We start from the raw sequence: 21,989 nt of genomic DNA, 5'->3' as shown, positions 1-21,989 counted from the left end.
TGTTCCAGCTTGCATCTTGCTGTGATACTCGGAGTACCTTTCCTGGACCTGAATAGGAGCTCGTGTAGCTCAGAGGCATGTCTCTCTAAGCAACAGAAGTTGGTCCAATAAAAGATATTACCTCACCCGCCTTGTCTCTCCATTGATATACTTAATATTTGGTGTGAATACTGAGGTCACCTACTGGTTAACGTGTGAAATGCATGATAAGTTAAAAGTAAAAAAGGGATGGAGATAAAGGAAGAAGAGGGATATACTCTTTTCTTTCCAAATTCTTTAAAGGAGCAGCACCGAATAGAGTCAAAATGTTGCTACACAGTGAGATGTGAATGTTTATACATTGGAGTTTAACTTTTTAGGTCTACGTTTCCTATCTTTTAGAGTGATAGCCGGGTTAGTCTGTATCAGCAAAAACAACGAGGAGTCCTCCATGCAGCTGATGAAGTGGGTTTTATCCCACAAAAGCTTATGCCCAAATAAATGTGTTAGTCTCTAAGGTGCCACAAGGACTCTTCTTTGTTTCCTACCTTTGTTATCCCTCTAATTTCAAAAGCATCCAGTTATGCACTCTTGAATACTATTGTGAATTTGGAAGGGAAAAAATCTTCTAAAGTTCCTTTTATAAAGTGTTGTCTGGTCCCTGTTCAATTTTTAAAAGGGTCTTTTCAACAGTGAAACTGGCAGTATATGTGGAGTACTCACATTCTCAAAGTAAACAGAAGGCAGTATCTATTTTTGCTAATTTCCTTCATGTATAGTCATCTTAAGGGTAGATTGTAACTAGAGTAGGTGCTAGGTCAGACTAATGTGGTTTTCAAGTTTGCACTGTCCCTTCAATAGAGAATTATACACATCCTACAGCATCGATAGGCTAGTTAAAGGAGTCTGCCAGAAGGCTGTCATTCTATCGATAGGGCTGCCAGATTCCCTCAACCCTTCACCTCCCCAAAACAGTGGGGGGTAAGCCCTACAACTCCCCCAGCTATAGTATCTTCTCAGAGGGGCCCTAAGACTTAACCGTTTCCAGGATCTTCTTCTGCCATGTGACCTTCTCTCTCTCTGTTTGGTCTGCTGCCAAATGGCTGCACATGTTATTTGTGTACCAGATAGACCATGTTAGGTTGTTTGGGTCAGGACGGCCGAAGACAATGTTGTTAAGACTTGGAATAGTTTCAAACTTCTAAAAATTAAAAACCATAAGAAAGGCATCGGCAGAATTTGACAAGATTGATTCAGTTTTTGACGTGTGTACATTTTAGGAACTCCCAAAGTTGATAGTGGTTTTTATTTTGTTCTGCATATGTGAAAAAATTTAGTGTAACACAGTAAGTTCTCAGAGTGCTATTTGGTAATGCTACCCTAAATAGACTGCACTTCTACTGGCTGGACTTTGTGAACAGAAAATTAATCCTCCCAGGTGCATGCCTGTATAAAAACCTTTAGGGTGGTCTGAGAAGATGCACAGGAAACTTCAAACTCACTCTGCTAAAGAAGGTAATGATACAACTATTCTTCAACTAACATTGTTTGGAATGTACCTAAATGTTCCTATGATAGCAACTAACAAGGAATGTGTTACATTTATTTATCTAATGCCTTTTTAAATTTGGAATTGTCTGACGTTATCATTGGTCAGAGGAATTAAGTTTACTGAATTACTGAGAAATGTAGCACTGTTTCAATGAGATCACAGCATCAGTAATGATGGCAAGTTATTTTCCAGCTATGTTTTCCCCCCCAATATACTCAAGTATCCACCAAGAGGTCTAGCATAAAAATAAAGTCTCCCAGGATTTATTAGGGACTAGATTTTTCTAAGAACATTATCTATTATTTAATGCAAGAGAGCTTGATTTAATTGCATGGGCATTTAACAACAAATGTTCTTACCCGTGTTTGGTATGTGAAGTCCTAACAGAAAGAGCTACATTTTCAAGGAATAATATATAATAATCCAACTGCACTTCTGTGAGTGCAACTGGAAGTGGCTTTTGACTGATGAAATGCAGTCCTAAAACATGCTAGCATACAGATTCATGCACAAAAGTTTCAGATTAAAAAAAAAAATCTGGGAAGGGTTGTGTTCACAATTGAACACTGGTCAATGCCATGTTGCTCATTCATCTACAATCAGGGGCTCTCAAACTGGGGGGTCGGGACCCCTCAGGGGGTCACAAGGTTATTACATGGGGGGTCATGAGCTGTTAGCCTCCACCCCAAACCCCGCTTTGCCTCCAGCATTTATAATGGTGTTAAATATGTTAAAAAGTGTTTTTCACTTATAAGGGGGGGGGGTCACACTCAGAGGCTTGGTATGTGAAAGGGGTCACCAGTACAAAAGTCTGAGACCCACCAATCTACATAATCATCTTATTTGTATTTTCATTTTGTTAACAACAGGACTTTTAAATGAAAGATTGTCAGGCAAAACTTTTTTCTACTGAGAACAAACTGTTACCTTAAGATTTATCCACCACACAAATATCCCTCTGGTAGCTTCTTCAATATTTTACTGTCATGGTAGTGATGCTAAACATGGTCAAGTAGGTACTTCCATTGAAACTCCATAGAAGACTTCTTCTTTCCACCAGAATAATTATACTCTAGCCTGAAATCTCGCAATTCCAACCGTAATTGTTGTAAATTGACTCAATGATAATTAAAAAGACTTTTAAACACTTCAAATCTACAAGACTTGAATTTAGCATTTGCCTATCTGATCACTTTGCAAAGAAATCCAGATACAGATAGCAATGTGTAGAGGTGGTCAAAAATTAGTGGATACAACTGTTTTCCATCTGAAAGTGCAGATTCAATGAAATCAGAACATTTTGCAGGAACATCTCAATTTCAGCAAAATTTTTTACATGTAATTATCAACATGTTTCATTTAAACTTTATTGACATCTGTTACATTATAATTTATACCATGATGAAAATCAAAATGACACAGCTGAAATGAAGTATTTCAGGGTATTTTATTTAGTGAAAAATTATCATGTTTCAACTTTTCATTTTGATTCAGAAAGAAACAAAATTTCAAACTCTCAGAATTTCCCATGGGACTTTTTTTGACCAGCTCTACTACTGGGTGTTGGGAAATTTGCACCAAGAAGATGCATGTATTTAAATGTGAACATTAAACTGCACATTCAAATATGTGTATTATGCATGTCACTAATGCAAGTCATCTCTTCAGTCTTTCAGTTCAAACACACAGTATCAAATAGCACTTTCAAGTTTGCCTCTAATGATTTCTGAATTAGGAAACGACACTGGTGCCTCTTCTATTCTTGACTTATTCCTTTTGTGTTAAAAAAAGGCAGCACATACAAGGCAACAGGGGCGGCTCTAGGAATTCCGCCGCCCCAAGTAGCTGGCGGTCGCCGGTCCCGCGGCTCCGGGGGACCTCTTGCAGACGTGCCTGCGGAGGGTCTGCTGGTCCCGCGGCTCCGGTGGAGCATCCGCAGGCATGACTGCGGGAGGTCCACCCGAGCCACGGGACCAGCGGACCCTCCGCAGTCATGCCTGCGGGAGGTCCACCGGAGCCGCCTGCCGCCCTCCCGGCAAAATGCCGCCCCAAGCGCGCGCTTGGTGCGCTGGGGTCTGGAGCCGGCCCTGCAAGGCAAGGAACGCAAATATACAATCGACATTAATGCAACATTAAGGTTTGGATTTCACATGCACAAAATTCTGAAAATCTCCCAAAGCAGCCACATGGCACACAAGGTATTTAACAGGAACACACTACTATGTATTTGCAAATGAGCTGAGACTTATGCTTTCTACAACTAGGATGTGCATTCTGTCTGCCTTGTGTTTAAAGTCTCAGGCACAATTTTGGAATAGTGTAGCTTTTAAAATATAATTATTGTGGCATTATTAAGCCTATGCTACTAAAATAACTGCATCTCTGACAATTATAAAACCAAATCCTTGGTGTAGTCTGTACCAAGTTAAAAATAATTAAACACTCTTTTTAGTACATAAAACATCATCACCATAATTTATGGAAGTACATTTGGCTGCTTTTTTCTTTTTAAACTTTGCAGACAAAAGGATATAAAAGTCTTATTACTCAGACTGAGAATTGCAATTTAAGCCTCTGTTACAATGAGTTACTAGCTACAGTATCTAAAGATTTGATCAGACATAAATGGTTACTAGGACTGTATTCGTTATTGTATGATTTTTCACTGGTGATACATCGTCAAACTGGAATTTTGGCCTGTTGCAATAACATTTAGGCAATGAATGAATACAGCAAAGATATATGTATAGCAATGCTACCGAGTCTTACTGTACACTGATGAATTTAAGCACACAATTAACTATACACATACCCATGTTTAGATGATTATTCCACCAGGCCTGCTTGGTTTTTGTGCTCTCATAGCTTGCACCTTCTCCCACTGAAGTCACTGATAAAATTTCCATCGGCGTCAGTAGGATCAGGCTTTCATTTAGGTGCAGTAGATTTTATGTTCCAAAGCATCACCAAATAATAAAGTATATCCAAATGTAGTTGCTTGTTAAATTCAACATGCAATTGGTAGGAACACTGGACTTGCCATACTAATCAGAACACTGGGCCTGCAAATCTGTTGCTTCCAGCAGTAGTGGCCACTTAACTTATGCTTCTGGGGGAGGCAAGTTGTATCCCTTCTCCCTCCCAATTACACACCTAGTCAATTGTGCAACATGGAGGCTAATAAGAACATAAGAACATAAGAAAGGCCGTACCGGGTCAGACCAAAGGTCCATCTAGCCCAGTATCTGTCTACCGACAGTGGCCAACGCCAGGTGCCCCAGGGGGAGTGAACCTAACAGGCAATGATCAAGTGATCTCTCTCCTGCCATCCATCTCCATCCTCTGACGAACAGAGGCTAGGGACACCATTCTTATCCATCCTGGCTAATAGCCATTTATGGACTTAGCCACCATGAATTTATCCAGTCCCCTTTTAAACATTGTTATAGTCCTAGCCTTCACAACCTCCTCAGGTAAGGAGTTCCACAAGTTGACTGTGCGCTGCGTGAAGAAGAACTTCCTTTTATTTGTTTTAAACCTGCTGCCTATTAATTTCATTTGGTGACCCCTAGTTCTTGTATTATGGGAATAAGTAAATAACTTTTCCTTATCCACTTTCTCAACATCACTCATGATTTTATATACCTCTATCATGTCCCCCCTTAGTCTTCTCTTTTCCAAACTGAAGAGTCCTAGCCTCTTTAATCTTTCCTCATATGGGACCCTCTCTAAACCCCTAATCATTTTAGTTGCTCTTTTCTGAACCTTTTCTAGTGCTAGAATATCTTTTTTGAGGTGAGGAGACCACATCTGTACACAGTATTCGAGATGTGGGCGTACCATGGATTTATATAAGGGCAATAATATATTCTCAGTCTTATTCTCTATCCCCTTTTTAATGATTCCTAACATCCTGTTTGCTTTTTTGACCGCCTCTGCACACTGCGTGGACATCTTCAGAGAACTATCCACGATAACTCCAAGATCTTTTTCCTAATACTCCTTCGTGGCTGCTGTAGCAATCAACTGAGATGTGATTATTTCTATTTCAGCAAATGTAACTACAGAAAATATTGGTCTTATTCTGGCTATGGACATGTGACGACCAATTTTGAAACTGTAGCTCCTGTTCAATGAAAGGGCAGTTTTCCGAAGCGCGAGAGATTACAGTGGACTTATTACTGTACTGGAGAGGTCAGGATACTTTCAGAGTGGACTGAGGCTGCTAAGAATGTGGCTACACACACACACACACACACGCACATACATGAGGAAAGGAAAGCGTCTAACCTGCAGCAATGTAATCATGACAAAGTTTGCACCATGCCACCTCTGATTGTGATCATATTACAGTAGAACTTGTAAGTGGTGCAGGCTCAGGCCTAATCAGTAGCTGGATGGATGGGAGATCTCCAAGGAAAACTGAGGTTCTGCAGGAAGTGATTCACTTGATAGCACTCGTCCTTCTGAATCAGTACAAAACCACTTCCCCTCTCTGCTACAAGACACAAAAGTACTACCACAGGGGAGTTAAAATAGAAGCCCAGTCTGTGAGATCATTGAGAGAGTTCTCATGGCATTTTTCACAGGAATAGGAATGTTAGCCCTTGTATCTGGCCAGATCTGACCTCTGGTTATTGCACCTCACCTGCTTAAATTCCCACTGTACTATCAGTTAGCAAAGATTCTTCAGAGTGTGTGTGTGTGCTCGATATAGGATTGGTAAAGCACTTTGGGAATCCTTCAGTTGAAAGGAGCTGCATAGCTAAGTTATTATATAGTGAACATAGTACCTTGTTACTTTACATTTTTTTGTTTTTCCTCCTTCAGCATTCCTGCTATGATCTCCACACAGCACCGGCCACTCCGCAACGAAATTCAAAGAGCAATGGACTGCCCAAGCAGAGAGAAGGAGCTTAATGAACAGCAGTCTGAATGTCAGGATGGGTCTAATTGCCCTGACTATTCTCCAGCAACAGCAGAATCCAATTCAGGTTGCTACTTAATAATAAAAACTACGGCATGCCAGGACGTTGTAGCATATTGGATTTTCCTAGGTACACAAATCCAAAAAGTCACCCAAATATCCCATTTTCATTTTTGATAGGATTACTCTCACTTCAGTTTTTTACTTGTTTCTTAAATGTCATTTTTTTTCTTCCAGGGCCAGATTTATAGAAGCACTCAGCACCCACCACTGAGGCAGATTTTGAAAAGAGCTCAGCTCTTATTTAGGCATCTAACTGAAGTGGCTGGATTATCACTGAGAACAATGGGAGCTCTTGCCTGCTGAGCTCTTTTAAAAACCTGGCCCACAGCCTATTAGCAGATTGCCCTCTAACCATTTTTTACCACTCCCAAAACCGGGACTAGCTAAAACACAAAGTAAAGTACAAATTGCAACTTCTGAAACTGACCACTGGAAAATAAGAATATTTTGCTGTGTTTTGTGGAAGAAAACACGAGTCTACTTCTATTCCAGACAGTTTTCTTGAATGTGTGATAGTTCTTAGCATTACACTATTTAACATTTTTATCAATGACCTGGAAGAAAACAAAATCATCACTCATAAAGTTTGCATGCGACACAAAAGTAGGGGGAGTGGTAAATAATGAAGAGGACAGGTCCCTGATACGGAGCCATCTGGATTGCTTGGTAAGCTGGGAACAAGCCGTATTAAAACTATATGCATTTTAATACGGCTAAATGCATACATCTAGGAACAAAGAATGCCAGCCATACCTACAGGATGGGGGGCTTCATCCTGGGAAACTGGGACTCTGAAAAAGATTTGAGAGCAGTGGTAGATAATCAGCTGAACATTAGCTCCCGGTGTGACACTGTGTCCAAAAGCATTAGTGTGATTCTTGGATGCATAAACAAGGGATCATAAGGAGAGGTTATTTTTTCTCTTTATTTGGCACTGGTGCGACTGTTGCTGGAATAGTGTGTCCAGTTTCTGGTGCCCACAATCCAAGATGATATGGATAAATTGGACAAGGTTCAGAGAATACCCATGGGAATGATTAAAAGGATTAGAAATACGACATATAGTAAGAGGCTCAGAGAGTTCAATCTATTTAGCTTGACGAAGAGAAGGTTAACGGCTGACTTGATTAGTCACTAAGTACTTATATGGGGAACAAATACTTAATAGTGGGCTCTTCCATCTAGCAGAGAAAGGTATGACACTGGGGTGGGCAAACTTTTTGGCCTGAGGGCCACATCTGGGAATAGAAATTGTATGGTGGGCCATGAATGCTCACAACATTGGGGTTGGGGTGTGGGCTCTGGTTGGGGCTGCAGGCTCCAGGGTGGGGCCAGAAGTGAAGAGTTCAGAGTGCAGGAGGGGGCTCCGGGATGGTGTGGGGGTGCAGGCTCTGGGATGGGGCTGGGGATGAGGGATTTGGAGTGTAGGAGGGTGCTCCGGGCTGGGACCAAGGGGTTCGGAGGGCAGAAGCAGGATCAGGGCTCGGGCAGGGGTGCAGGCTCAGGGCAGCGCTTACCTCAAGCAGCTCCTGGAAGCAGCGGCATGTTCCTCCTCCGGCTCCTACGCGGAGGCACAGCCAGGTGGCTTTGCACACTGCCCCGTCCACCGGCACTGCCCCTGGGACAGCATGCAGATTGGAAGCCTCTGGCTGCCCTTACGCGTAGGAGCCGGAGAAGCCATATCGCTGCTTCCAGCAGATCTGGCCTGCAGGCCATAGTTTGCCCAACCGTTATAATATGATCCAATGGCTGCAAGCTGAAGCTAGACAAATTCAGACTGGAAATGAGTCATAATTTTTTTAACAGAGTAATTAATCACCGGATCAATTTACCAAGGGTTGTGGTGGAATCTCCATCACTGGCAATTTATAAGATTGGATGTTTTCGCAAAAGATCTGCTCTAGGAATTATTTGGGGGAAATTCTATGGCCTGTGTGATACAGGAGGTTAGACTACATGATCACAACGGTCCCTTCTGGCCTTGGAATCTATGAATCCTGCACTATAGTTTTCTGCTTTTTGTTTTAGGACTACAAGATGTTAGTTCTTGTCACATTCCAGTATCATCAGAGATAGAGCTGTTCATTTTTCAGTGTTGTTAAGGATGACATTAGGAGGAAAGGCACGTTAACATGGCAATACTCTGCAGTTATTCTATGCTGGGCTGTGAGCTTGACAGATCAAATGGGACATGATGGAACCGGCTGGGTTAAGATAGGAAAATGCAGTGTTTCAGATTCAGAAGATGACACTGTCCTCTGCATCCCTAGTTGAAACAATGCAACACCTGGTGTCAGGGAACACTGTACTACTGGCAATGCTCACTTTTGGAAGATACAAAAATAAAGGTCCAAACTATCTGTGGTTTAAGAACCCTGTGTACTTCTGCCAGAATCAATGCTAGCCAGCTATCCTGTGCACAACTGTGCAGTTACATTAGCAACCTAAAAATCTCCAAATAGCTTCATTTAGATATGGTATTAGCATGACTTGCAATCCCTGACCTGGGATACCTAAGTCTCAACCTGGTAACAGAAAAATATATGCCAAAAGAGTGTCCTAAAATTCCTCACCACGCAACCTATGTTGCTCCATGACTTATGGGAAAGGAAGGTTTTCTCCTTCACTTTGATTGACAGCAGGCCCACCCACATTTGGGATCCAGGTCTGGCAACCCAGTGAACCATGGTGTACATGATCAGCTCACTAGCAACTTTTTTAGAAAAGGCTGCATACGCATTGCCTTGACTGTAGATAAGTCTTGTATGTTTTCTTTTCCCAGTTATGCAACAAAATGCATGTATATGCTCCTACCTACCAAATAATACAGATATGATCTTTTCTCCCACAGAATCACCAAGAATTCTTAAAATACTGCAGAAGTGGATTCCTACAGTTTCTCCATATTTTGACAAGGAGCATTATTGTTATGCAGACCACCAGATCACTATTCAAGAATCATTAGACCACTTCGGAGCTATAGTATGGCCCGGTGTAAGTTTTACCTATGTACTGTAATCAAGTAGCAAGTTAAACTCGAATTATAAAATAAATGTGAACAAATGGAACGTTGGAACTGAACTGAACTGAAAATAATGGTCTTTGATGAACATCCCCATTGCTCACTTACTGTCAGGCTTCCATCACAGTGCAGAATGAAGGTAGTTAACTATTTTAACAAAGAACTCTGGCTTATGTTCCTCCTACTGCCACTTTGGGCCAGAACAGCAGCTTCCAAAGGTGTGAAATGGTAACAAATGATTGAACTGTAAGTCCTCTATAAAACTGTGTACGCCTCTCCCTTTGAAGAGTGCAGAAAATAGCTGGTGCTATTGATTGAGCATATAAATGAATATGGGTGCAGACATTAAATCATTAAGGAGGTGTTAGTACCGTTATACAAGGCACTGGTGAGACCTCATCTGGAATATTGTGTGCAGTTCTGGTCTCCCATGTTTAAGAAGGATGAATTCAAACTGGAACAGGTTCAGAGACGGGCTACTAGGATGATCCGAGGAATGGAAAACCTGTCTTATGAAAGGAGACTCAAAGAGCTTGGCTTGTTTAGCCTAACCAAAAGAAGGTTGAGGGGGGATATGATTGCTCTTTATAAATATATCAGAGGGATTAATATTAGGGAGGGAGAGGAATTATTTAAGCTTAGTACCAATGTAGACACAAGAACAAATGGACATAAACTGGACACTAGGAAGTTTAGACTTGAAATTAGACGAAGGTTTCTAACCATTAGAGGAGTGAAGTTCTGGAATAGCCTTCCAAGGGGAGTAGTGGGGGCAAAAGACATATTTGGCTTTAAGACTAAGCTTGATAAGTTTATGGAGGGGATGGTATGATGGGATAGCCTAATTTTGGCAATTAATCAAAGATCAATTGCCAAATTATCAGCAGGTAAGTATGCCCAGTGGTCTGGGATGGGATGTTAGATGGGATGGGATCTGAGTTACTACAGAGCATTCTTTCCTGGGTGCTGGCTGGTGAGTCTTGCCCACATGCTCAGGGTTTAACTGATCACCATATTTGGGGTCGGGAAGGAATTTTCCTCCAGGGCAGATTAGCAGAGGCCCTGGAGGTTTTCCGCCTTCCTCTGCAGTGTGGGGCACGGGTCACTTGCTGGAGGATTCTCTGCAGCTTGAGGTCTTCAAACCACAATTTGAGGACTTCAATAACTCAGACATAGGTTAGGGGTTTGTTATAGAAGTGGATGGGTGAGATTGTAAGGCCTGCATTGTGCAGGAGGTCAGACTAGATGATCATAATGGTCCCTTCTGACCTTAAAGTCTGAGTCTATAAAGAAAGGAAAATTGGGAAGAAGTGTTGTGTTCTCTCAATGACTCCAGTCAGTCATGTGGGGATGTAAGCACCTGGCAAGACAGACGGGAGAACAGAGAAGAAAACATGGAAAAGATCCAGCATGCAGCATTTTATAGAGAATGGAAATTTATTTAGAGCAGAGTAGCGCAATCACATCCCAAAATGAGTCAGTGCAGAGGCCTGAAGGTCTATTTAACTGACTGTATGTAGACAAAACCTTTTCTACCCAGGATATTACCTGGGAACCAGGAAGTGTGTCTCATTGCTCACAGGTACTGTCCAATTAGCACCACTTGTGTTCCCCTCCTGCAGCATTTGATCCACCATGCTATGGAAGATTTAGAGAACTTGGCTCCTTCACAATTTTATTGGAAGGCAATCAACTGCTGAGAACTTTCTAACTTGCTCAGTTTGTTTGAGACAGAAGACTGAAGGGAAGTCAAGATTTATTTTATGCCACAGGATTTTTTCCTTCTTTTGTGGTTTGGGAAAAAAGTGCAAGACTCTCTTAGGACTTGTGAAAGTGTTCTAAAATACAGAAAAAGGTGGTGTTTATACTTTATCATAGGAAAGGCAGAAAAATTCTTGCAGGGAAAAATAGCTATTTTGGCAACTATTCTAATTTCTTTCACAGCTAGCTACTGGAAAAGCAAGCTTCAGTGCAGACAAAGCAGGGACTTGATGAATTTAAAAAGAGATGAGTCTGAAGACCAGTGAGAATATTGGGTCATAAGTGGTCTAGCTATCTAGGGTGCCTTTAGGAATCTGCCAACATAGAAGCAAAATGCTAGGAAGGACTTATTAATACACTTTCCAGGACTGAGATGTCAAGATTCTTCAGAAGGCATCTTGATGAAACAACAATATGGATGGGATTGTAGCATGATAGGCTCAATGCTCCTAACCTTACACTATAGAATTCTTTCCCCAGATCATAAGTCTATGCTTTCAGGAAACAGTCTGGAGCGATAAGAGCATCCTTTTTGATGAGGATATACCTTTCATCACAGCGTCTGTCACATTTACAAAGTCTGGGGGCTTGGCTACACTTGAAACTCCAAAGTGCTGCCGCGGGAGCGCTCCCGTGGCAGCGCTTTGAAGTGCGAGTGTGGTCGCGGCGCCAGCGCTGGGAAAGCTCTTTCCCAGCGCTGCAGGTACTCCACCTCCCCGTGGGGATTAGCTTACAGCGCGGCTCCCAGCGCTGGGGCACTGTTTACACTGGCGCTTTACAGCGCTGTAACTTGCTGTGCTTAGGGGGGTGTTTTTTCACACCCCTGAGCGAGAAAGTTGCAGTGCTGTAAAGTGCCAGTGTAGCCAAGGCCTGGGTTTTGGATGTAGAGAGTCACAGGCAAGGGGATTCAACCTGTTGACGATCTGCATGTGAGAGTCATCTCTCAAGTCTGAAAATAAAGTTCTCTTTGGTGTTGTGAGAATGACATTTACCTTTTTCTCAGTTTATTTTTAGGATTGTTTTTGACTTCAGAGGTGATGGCAGAAATGCAGAGAGAGTTTGGCCATGGGGGGGAGGGGGAAGAGAGAGTACACTAGTGAATAATTAGGAAATTGCTCGCTGGGACCACACATTTGACTGTAGGTAAGTTTGCTGCTGAAAGGCCACTCTGCTTAGTTGAAGGGATTGTCCGCTAAGCCTGGATACTGTAATTCGAAAGAAGGAAAGTAATTCCTCAGAAGAGCAAAGGAACTCAAAGCAAGATACTGATCTCGCAAGATTTAAATTGAGACCCTCATAAAAAGTCAACTTTAGATTTAGACTTCAGAACTGAAGATATTTCCATAGTTCACAGACATGTAGATTAATTTAAATATTTTTACTGATGAGGAAACTTTCTACTGGTCCCTGCTTATCCCATTGTTGAATTAAAAAACAAACTGTACTTTGTGTGTAGTGAGATTTGGATAATTTTTTCTCATCTGTAAAGTGGCCTTCTCAAGATAAAAAGCATTAGAGCAACTGATAAAGACATGAGGAAAATATTCCAAACTTATTTACGCTATTTATTATGAAGACGGACGAGGACTGGATTTCAACTCTAGAAAGCTTGTCAGTCTAGCGATCATATAAAAACTCACAGAAAATGACAAAGATTCCATCTCAAGATAGCACAAGAGAGAAAGGGGAAAATGTCTGTCTTAAGTCTTACTATGAACTGCAATTTCATCAAATCTCAAATTAGTCAGGTGTTAGTACGTGGATGGGAGAACTCCAAAGAAAACATAGCTACTGCACAAACAGTGCTGGTGATTCATTAGCGGCACTCACCCATGATGAGTTGGTAATCAATGCCTCAGCGTCATGTTACGAAACTGTGTGATTACATGAGCTGTAATATAGGGTTGTGATGGAGGAAGCAGAGGTAGTTCAGTCACCAAGCCTATCTGTTCTTTGACCTCTGCTGTGCTTGCTAAGAAAGCAACCAATTGTCGACTGTTTTACTGATATGGTTCCATGACAGAACTCTGTCACTTGAACTGAAAGGTACCATTTGTCTTTTCCCTCTCCATAAAGTGGTTGGAATTATTTCATCATGCCTGCACTATGACTAATAGATAGGAGTCAAGTTTGGATCTGAATATCTAGAGTGACAGTGACTTTGTAGTAAAATCTCTCCTTCTCTAGACTGACTATGCTCAGTTCCTACAGTAACTTAGAGGTCAGTGGAAAGCAACAAAACTGTGTGGCATACAGCTTTGTGTATTTCTAGGGAAACCCACATAAAAATAAGCGGTTTGGTTGTTTTTACTTGCCTAATAATGTGGAGTTTTTTGTTTTGTTTTGTTTAAGAGGACTAATCTTGTTCCTTTTTCCTAATTTGCTTTTGTGCTATATACTTGAATATGTTCAGTCTATACGTAAAAAACTTCTTAGAAAATGTTTTCAATGATTTAATGAACTGCTGGATGGCTGTTAGAAAATTAATGCTTTTTATGGATATATTTTAACTGTTCTTAGGCATTGGCTTTATCTCAGTACCTGGAATCAAATCAACAAGAGATCAACCTAAAAGACAAAAAGGTACTTGAAATTGGTGCTGGAACAGGACTGGTATCCATTGTGGCTAGTATACTAGGTTGGTAAATTCTGCTTAAATTCCAATAATTCACTTTCAAATATATCAATTGTGAGGTGGCAGCTAAACAAGTTCTTTGACACTGTAGTCAGTGAAATTATAACTAAAATTAAAACTTAACTAGCAGTTATGACTTTGGCTCTCAAAATTCTGTCGGGCTTGTCTACATTGCCCCCCAGTTTGGACTACAGGAGCGCAAACAGAAGTGTGCACCCAAGTGCTGCACCTTAACGCCCCCGTGTGGATGCAGTGGGTGCAGACTAAAAGGTCTCCAGTTTGAAGAGGATTATATTAACAGGAGCCTTTTAAATTTGTACCTGTAGCATCCACACGGAGCACATGGGGCAGTGGAGACATGCCCCAAAATAACAGTCCTTTATGAGTAGTTACGCCAATCCAGGAAATGGGTGGGCAGTGGTCTATTTACTGACAATGATGATCAGAGAGCCAGCATATTCAAAATTGATAATTGAGGCAAAACCGGGAAGGTTTATACACTAATCATTTGCACATTCTCTTTAGGAGCTTATGTTACAGCTACTGATTTGCCTGAAGTACTTGAAAATCTCAAACTGAATATTTCAAGAAATACACAAAATATGAATATACACCAACCTGAAGTGAGGAAGCTGGCGTGGGGAGAAGACCTCAATGAAGACTTCCCTAAATCAACTCACCATTATGATTTTATTTTGGCAAGTGATGTTGTCTACCACCATACATCTCTGGATCCATTACTAACAACCATGGCATATTTATGCCAGCCAGGGACAGTATTATTATGGGCAAATAAGTTCAGATTCAGCACAGATTTTGAATTTTTAGAGAAACTTCGCAATATATTAATCGTTACACTTCTAGCAGAATTTCCAGAATCAAATATCAAGCTGTTTAAAGCCACAGTAAAAGAGAATTAAAACAGTCACAGTTCTGATGCCCCTCAAAATTTATGAGTTTTTAGTTTTTAGTACATAATGCACACTGAGTGCATTAATGTCCATAAACCTGTCCCTGAGTCTTTGAATTTTGCACTTCAATACATGAAAAATTAAGATGGATGATGATATCATCAGGACACTGCTTAACTGTCTGATTTGTCTCATAAGCTTATACATGATTTACTCAAGCAAATCAATTTATTGCTGCCAGAGGGTCCGCAGTAATAAAACACAACCAGAAGGTAAAGTTCCAACCTTTCAAATCAACTATTAGATCTAGCTATATCTAGCTATACAGTAACTCCTCGCTTAACGGTGTAGTTATGTTCCTGAAAAATGTGACTTTAAGCGAAATGATGCCAAGCGAATCCAATTTCTCCATAAGAATTAATGTAAATGGGGGGGTTAGGTTCCAGGGAAATTTTTTTCACCAGACCAAAAAAAAGACTATATATGAATATATATATTCATATATTACACACACACACCCCTGTATCCATTTTAAACAAACAATTTAATACTGTACACAGCAATTATGATTGTGAAGCTTGGTTGATGTGGTGACGTCAGAGGGTGGGATATTTCCCAGGGAATGCCTTACTGCTAAATGATGAACTAGTACTCGGCTGAGCCCTCGAGGGTTAACACATTGTTAATGTAGCCTCACACTCTACAAGGCAGCACAAATGGAGGGAGGGGCGACAGCATGGCAGACAGAGACACAGACACACACCCTGAGAGAGAGAAAAAGAGAGAGAGAGGGATATGTATTGCCCCTTTAAGTACGCTGACCTCACTTTAAGTACATTGCCTTTTTAAGTAGATCAGCAAGTTGCTTGCAGCAGCTGCTGTCTCAAGCTCCTTCTGTCCTGAGCCCTGTTGTGTCATCTCCCCCATGTCCCCACTCTATGGAGATGGGGTAAGCGGGGGGCAGGAACAAGGGAGGGGGACACCCTGACATTAGCCCCCCCCCCACTTCCTCCCGGGAGCAGCTCCAAGGCAGAGGGCAGGAGCAGCACATGGCAGTTGGGGGAGGGACAGCTGAACTGCCAGCAATTGGTAGCCTGCTGGGCGGCTGCCGCACAGGGAACTTAAGGGAGTGGGGAGCTGATAGAGAGGCTGCTGGTCCACCCTGGTTCCAAGCCCCCACCAGCTAGCTCCAATGGGCTGCTCTTTCTGCAAGCAGTGGACAAAGCAGGCAGCTGCCAAACAATGTTATAAAGGAGCATTACGCAACTTTAAACGAGCATGTTCCCTAATTGATCAACAACGAAACAACGTTAACCGGGAAGACTTTAAGTGAGGAGTTACTGTACATTTATATCTGTTTACATTGCATTTCTATATTATTCCTAAAGCTGTCTGCTTTAACACATTATGTTTATGTACTCTTAAAAAAACAACAGTTTCCAGCTTTATTATTTGTTTTTATTAATTAAAAAATCCTTTAAAGTATCAGAGTGCACATGGTGGTTTTTTATCTTCAATTTTGCACATTTACTCTGTGTTTTACATTTTTTAAACATTATTAAACATTTGTATGTATAGCTTTACAATACCTGATTAACCGTCTGGCACTTTTATACATGTATCAGTCCAACCTGATACTCAACTTCACATGGATTTTTGAAAGTTTGCCTGAAATATCTCAAAGACGAAGATTTACAAGAGCACCTATGTATCAGCAATTCTGAGATACACACAGAGACCATCTGAAAGGTGGTGGTTGTTTAAAAAAATCATAATGTAAACTCTTGCAAACAGTACAGGTAATGGAGTTCCATTACTTTATAGTCTAATAAATAAAATTTTAGCTATGATGTAGCTTTAAGGCCTTCATACAATTGAAAAAAGAAATTAAGATTAAACAAGTTAAAACCCTGTTCATTGTAAAAAATACAGAGCTTTTACAGGTTTTCAGTTAAAATGAACAGTTAAGAACCTAACATGCATGCAAGAAATCTTTTCCAACCCAGTTCCAAATCCTTGGTGCTGGCAATTCTGGCACATCCATTGCCAGCAATAGGATGCACACGAAGTAAGCTCCCTGATGTCAGGAGTCAGGTTAACAGGTATTAAGCCACACCAGGGTGCCTTTCTGATAAATATACACAATTTAATAATCAGCATTCAGTATTTGATGAAGACATGCGTTCTAATTAAAAGGTAAAACTTATCTTTCCTATCCTGTCAGTATAAAACCATCTCTGTATGTTTATAACTGTTGGTATTTCAAAACACGCAATAATCAGGTGGATACATGACAGGAAGCCAGTTTTCAGAGAAAGATGCACAATGGGTCCATCCAAGTAACTTCATTAACTAAAGAAAAAAAATTGATAAGCAGAAAAATTAGATGATTCTTTTGACACTGATATCTTCTCTCATTCTTTCTTAATCTAAAGTGCCATGTTAAAGAGGTTCATTGTAAGAAGCACAACTTCAATGTATTGCTTTCTGGAGCTCTAAACTTTCCTACAGAATGGTTTTAGTTTTTGAGGACTGGTATTTTAGCTTTAGTGAACAAAATGTTGTCTTAAGCAGCACAAGAATCCTAGTAAACTTGGGGATTCTCCCTGCCCCCATACCAGTTTTGAATAACTGTATAGTTAATTTAACTTTAGGTAAGCAAAGTGTCCGTAGGGCCCACATTTTCTCTATGCTGTTCAACTTTAAGTACTTCAGAATAAAACACACGGAATTCATGTGCAAGTCTAGAGAGTAGTCAGGGCACAATTTCTTAATTTAGATACAGTGGTAGAATGAACAAGCCACTTAAAACATTTTGGCCTCAATTTAAAAACTGTCTTTAACTTTAAAACCTCACAAAGTAAAGTTAAGTTCCTAGACATGGATTTATGAGCCTAAATAAAAGTGGGCTGGTTTCCAAAGGTGGCGAGTACCCACAGCTTAGACAACTTGCCATTGCTATGAGCTTTGCTAAGCGACTGAGTGGAATGAAAAAGTACCTTTTCAAAGTGCTCCTTGAAACTGTTAAGGAGCACCCTTAATATTATACTGCTGCTTGGGTAAGCTTTGAGGAGAGGCAGTGGTGGAATTATTAACTGAGCATCCGCCAGGTAAGAACAGCTAAGGGGAAAGAAAGAGGTCTGGCTTCCCTCTCTCCCGCCCACTTTGCAACAGACTGGGAAGAGGTTATTGAAAGGAGGGCTCTGAAATGAGTGAAGGAGACAAGCCCTTTCTTCCTTTCAGCACCTGGGGGGGGGGGAGCTAAGAGGCTGATATAAAAGATGGAATTCCCTTGAGACGTCCAGGGAGCATGCCCAAATAGGAATCCCAGCACCCTCCTGCTTCCCAGAGACTAGAGAACTGGGCTTCTGGATATTGCCTTTGGACCTCACAAGTGCCACCCCCCGCCACATCTTTCTTGCACACCTTTAAGCTAGTGAACTTAATCCCCTGGCTAACTGGTGCCAGATAAATTAATTAAGTCCAATCAGAACCCCTGGTGAATCTGGGGGGAGGTAAAAGTGTTTCAGATTTGAATATTCCTGGATCAAACGCCTATCCAGTACGTTCTGTTCCAGAACCTCAGTGAAAATTTTCTGAAACTCAATAGTTTAAGCAGTATATAATGAACATACATTTACATCTCCTAATATTAAGAGATTCTTCAGCATACATAACAATACCCCTCCGTAATTAAATGGATTTATTGACTACCCCTTACCTGTATACAATTTTTCAAGTTTTCCTTGGTTGGCTTCTCTTCTGCAAGTTTTGTGGCAAATTTGAGACCTCTTCCATACATTTTATTTGCCAATGCATGCTTATAGGCAAACGTTAAAACCTACAGTACGTTAAATAAAAAAAGTTAGAAATTTACCACCATATTAAAACTAGCATTGTTCATATAAAAACAATTTAAAGCAGACAAGTCAAAGTTAAATATTTTACCAGACTGTTTTGAATTTATTCTTATGTTGATGAACACAGATGAACCACAGCAATTACTGTACTTGTGTTTTAATTCTAAAATAAGAGCAAGTGTTTGTCACTATCACGAACTTCAGAACATTTTATGAGGATTCAGAGATCTCATTACTCAAACAGCTGTACACTGGATCACATTTATAGCTATTTAGATTTTTCACCAACTGCCTAAATACACAGTAAATACTGTAAATAAATGATAAAACAGCAAAGTTTTTTTTTCACCCATGGAAAAAAGTAATGTCAGATTGTGGGATATGAATCCCAGCAAGTATTAAACTGATTGCATAACAAACACGAACAAAAACAGTATATGGTGTGTACATACATGTACATAATTATAAACAAGCAATGAAAACAAATAAACATGAAGACAGGCCTCAGTTTTTGCTTAAATATATTCATCATGAGAATTTGCTTGCTAAGAGATAAAAGCCAGAGCCTTTGTTAATTAAGAGGGTCAATAATTTATTTGCAACACTGAGCTTTTAGTACCTTATCAACATTACATATAAAACGTGCAGGTGAACACCACCTGCCCACCACAGAGATGTCAAATAAAACTGGTTCCTTAACAGCCTAACAAATAATTAATGAAGATTTTGGTAGATTCACCATGCTACTTTACTGTTACAGAAATTAGAGCTTGTGCTAACCCAAGTCTTTCACCTCTGATACAATCCACTACATATATCCATAGTGAATATCCTATTTTAATTTCTTATATAAGTGATACACCAGTACAACCACAGGGATATGGCAAAAAGGCTTTAAAAAAAGCTAGTTACTTCAATCTGGGATGCAATTTTTTCCCCACCCCTATTTGCAACCAAATGGGGGAGGGATAGCTCAGTGGTTTGAGCATTGGCCTGCTAAACCCAGGGTTGTGAGTTCAATCCTTGAGGGGGCCACTTAGGGATCTGGGGCAAAAATTAGTCCTGCTAGTGAAGGCAGGGGGCTGGACTCGATGACCTTTCAAGGTCCCTTCCAGTTCTAGGAGATTGGTATATCTCCAATTCTTTCTTTCTTTCTTTCATTCAAAAATCTAGTTTTCCCAGCTGACAGGTCACCAGAGTGACAGATATTGCATCCCCATGCAATATCTTTGGAGACCACTGTATAGATTTATTAGTAGTATAATATGTGAAGTACTGTAAGATACTACAAGTTCATAAGCGCAGAAGTTTTCCGTGGCATAAAAGGAAACCTCCAGCTTCAGCATCTGTGCATACACCAGCCAAATTAAGTCATACTGTAAAAACTGCAATGTAATAGAAAGATTGTAGTCACTACATCAGATAACATAAAAGAACAGATAACACAAGAGTAAACACACTTAGTTTTTATTCAGTATGAAATACAAAATAAAAATCAAATTGGAAGCAGCATCTTGATAGTAATTTATTTTCCCATGTGAATGCATGACAAAGTAAGCAGACAAACTCAATTGCTTTTTTGGATATCATTACAAAACTTTTGGACGATGGGAACATAATAGGTGTGATATCTGCATTTTTACTGGGCGTCTGATACAGTCTCAACATTTTAATCAAAACTTGTTTTTGATAGGAATAGTAACATGGATTGAAAATTAGCTGGAAGACAATAAACAAGAAGTAAACAATGTAATCAGTTGGAGGAGATGTCTAGTAGGGCACTGCATGGATTAGAGTTGGATCTTAGATTTTACACTTATGTTCTTAAGTGTATCCAGTTACCACACTTTTTTTTCATGCGTTTCTTTTGAAATAAGAGCTCTAACTCGAATACGTGGGAGTACTACTGAATGTACCACCTACCTGGGTCAAAAGCATATTATGCACAGCATCATGTACCTGGGGCAACATGAAAAAAAACAATGGTTACCTACCTTTTGTAACTGCTGTTCTTCGAGATGTGTTACTTGTGTCCGCTCCATTTTAGGTGTTCGCGTGTCCACGTGCACAGTTGTCAGATTTTTGCCTTCGGAGTATCCGTAGGGCTGGCTGTGGAGCTCCCTTGCCGTGGTATATCAGGCACTGCCAGCTCTGCGCGCCTTCAGTTCCTTCTTGCTAACAACTGTGACAGAGGGGCAGAAGGGCAGGAAATGGAATGGATATGAGCAACACATCTCTAAGAACAAGAGTTTTTTCTTCTTTGAGGGTTTGCTCATGTCAATTCCATTGTAAGTGACGAACAAGCAGTATCCACAGAGGTGGGCTTGGAGTTCACAGCTTAGTGGGGCTTAGAGCAGTACTGCTCTATCGAAGCCAGCATCATCCCGGACCTGCTGGGTCAGTGCATAGTGGAATATAGAACTGAGGACAGAAGACCAGGTGGCCGCTTTACAGATGCCCTGAACAGGCACATGGGCCAGAAAGGCTGCCGAAGAAGCCTGAGCCCTGGTAGAGTGGGTGGCGACGACTGCCAGTGGGAGCACCGTCGCTTGCTCATAGCAGAAGTGAATGCAGGCAGCGATCCAAGAAAAAATTCTTTGAGTGGATGCCAGGTGACTTTTCATCCTGTTGGCCACCACAATGAACGACTGCATCGACTTAATGGAATGGTTTGTTCCTATCCATGTAGAAAGCCAGAGCCCTCCAGATGCCCAGGGCAGGTAGCCTGCGCTCATATTCTGATTTATGCGGCTTCGGAAAGAAGACTGGTAAGCAAATATCCTGGCTCAAATTAAACAGAGATGACGTTAGGAAAAAAGCCGGCGCAGCCTTAGCTGGACCTGGTCCTTGTAGAAGATGTGTACGGTGGCTCCGAGGTGAGCGTCTGTATCGGATATCTGGTGGGTCGACATCACTGCAACCAGGAATGCGACCTTCCAGGAGAGGAGGAGAGAACAGGAAGCCGGGGCTCAAAGGGAGGACTCGTAAGCTGAGACAGCACCAGATTCAAGCCTCAAGGAGGGATGGGGTCCCTGACGTGCTGGTAAAGAAGCTCCAGGCCCTTAAGGAATCAGGCCATGATATCCTGAGCAAAAACAAACCTACCTGGCAACAGCGGGTGGAAGGCGGAGATGGCTGCTAAATGGACCTTGACTGATGAGAGGGACAAGCTCTCCTGGAGCGCAAGATGCAGGAGGTAGTGCAGAGTAAACTGCAGCGAAGCCCTCTCAGGACAAACACCTTTGTCCACAATCCAACAGGTGAACCGTTTCCACTTGG

General features: G+C 41.1%; 2 protein-coding genes across 3 annotated transcripts in view; one reads left to right on the top strand and one right to left on the bottom strand.

Moving 5' to 3' along the window:
* Positions 1-1,396: 1,396 nt before the first annotated feature.
* On the top strand, positions 1,397-15,026 carry METTL21C (methyltransferase like 21C). The gene is made up of 5 exons (XM_039500749.1): positions 1,397-1,494; positions 6,362-6,525; positions 9,373-9,515; positions 13,825-13,942; positions 14,465-15,026. The coding sequence occupies exons 2-5, from the start codon at positions 6,372-6,374 to the stop codon at positions 14,857-14,859; spliced, it is 810 nt and encodes a 269-aa protein (XP_039356683.1). The 5' UTR covers positions 1,397-1,494; positions 6,362-6,371; the 3' UTR covers positions 14,860-15,026.
* Positions 15,027-16,294: 1,268 nt separating this feature from the next.
* Positions 16,295-21,989, bottom strand: part of TPP2 (tripeptidyl peptidase 2) — a 69,055-nt gene continuing 63,360 nt past the window's right edge. For both annotated transcript variants that reach the window (XM_039543582.1, XM_039543592.1), the window contains 2 exons: positions 18,572-18,691; positions 16,295-17,202 (listed from right to left, as the gene is read on the bottom strand). In XM_039543582.1, the coding sequence (XP_039399516.1) occupies positions 17,113-17,202; positions 18,572-18,691 (210 nt within the window). In that variant the 3' untranslated portion in view covers positions 16,295-17,112. The remainder of the gene's footprint in view (positions 17,203-18,571; positions 18,692-21,989) is intronic.

Source organism: Mauremys reevesii, linkage group 1 (genome assembly GCF_016161935.1).
Source record: "Mauremys reevesii isolate NIE-2019 linkage group 1, ASM1616193v1, whole genome shotgun sequence".
NCBI lineage: Eukaryota > Metazoa > Chordata > Testudines > Geoemydidae > Mauremys > Mauremys reevesii.
The sequence above is the reverse complement of the archived record's forward strand: the minus strand, read 5'-3'. Positions and strand labels throughout refer to the sequence as shown.

Bases quoted from the DNA above. Each gene is read 5' to 3' on its own strand.
- METTL21C (XM_039500749.1), top strand. From the start codon at position 6,372: ATGATCTCCACACAGCACCGGCCACTCCGCAACGAAATTCAAAGAGCA. The intron at 6,526-9,372 runs GTTGCTACTTAA...TTTCTCCCACAG, and splicing joins AACAGCAGAATCCAATTCAG to AATCACCAAGAATTCTTAAA. The intron at 9,516-13,824 runs GTAAGTTTTACC...AACTGTTCTTAG, and splicing joins GAGCTATAGTATGGCCCGGT to GCATTGGCTTTATCTCAGTA.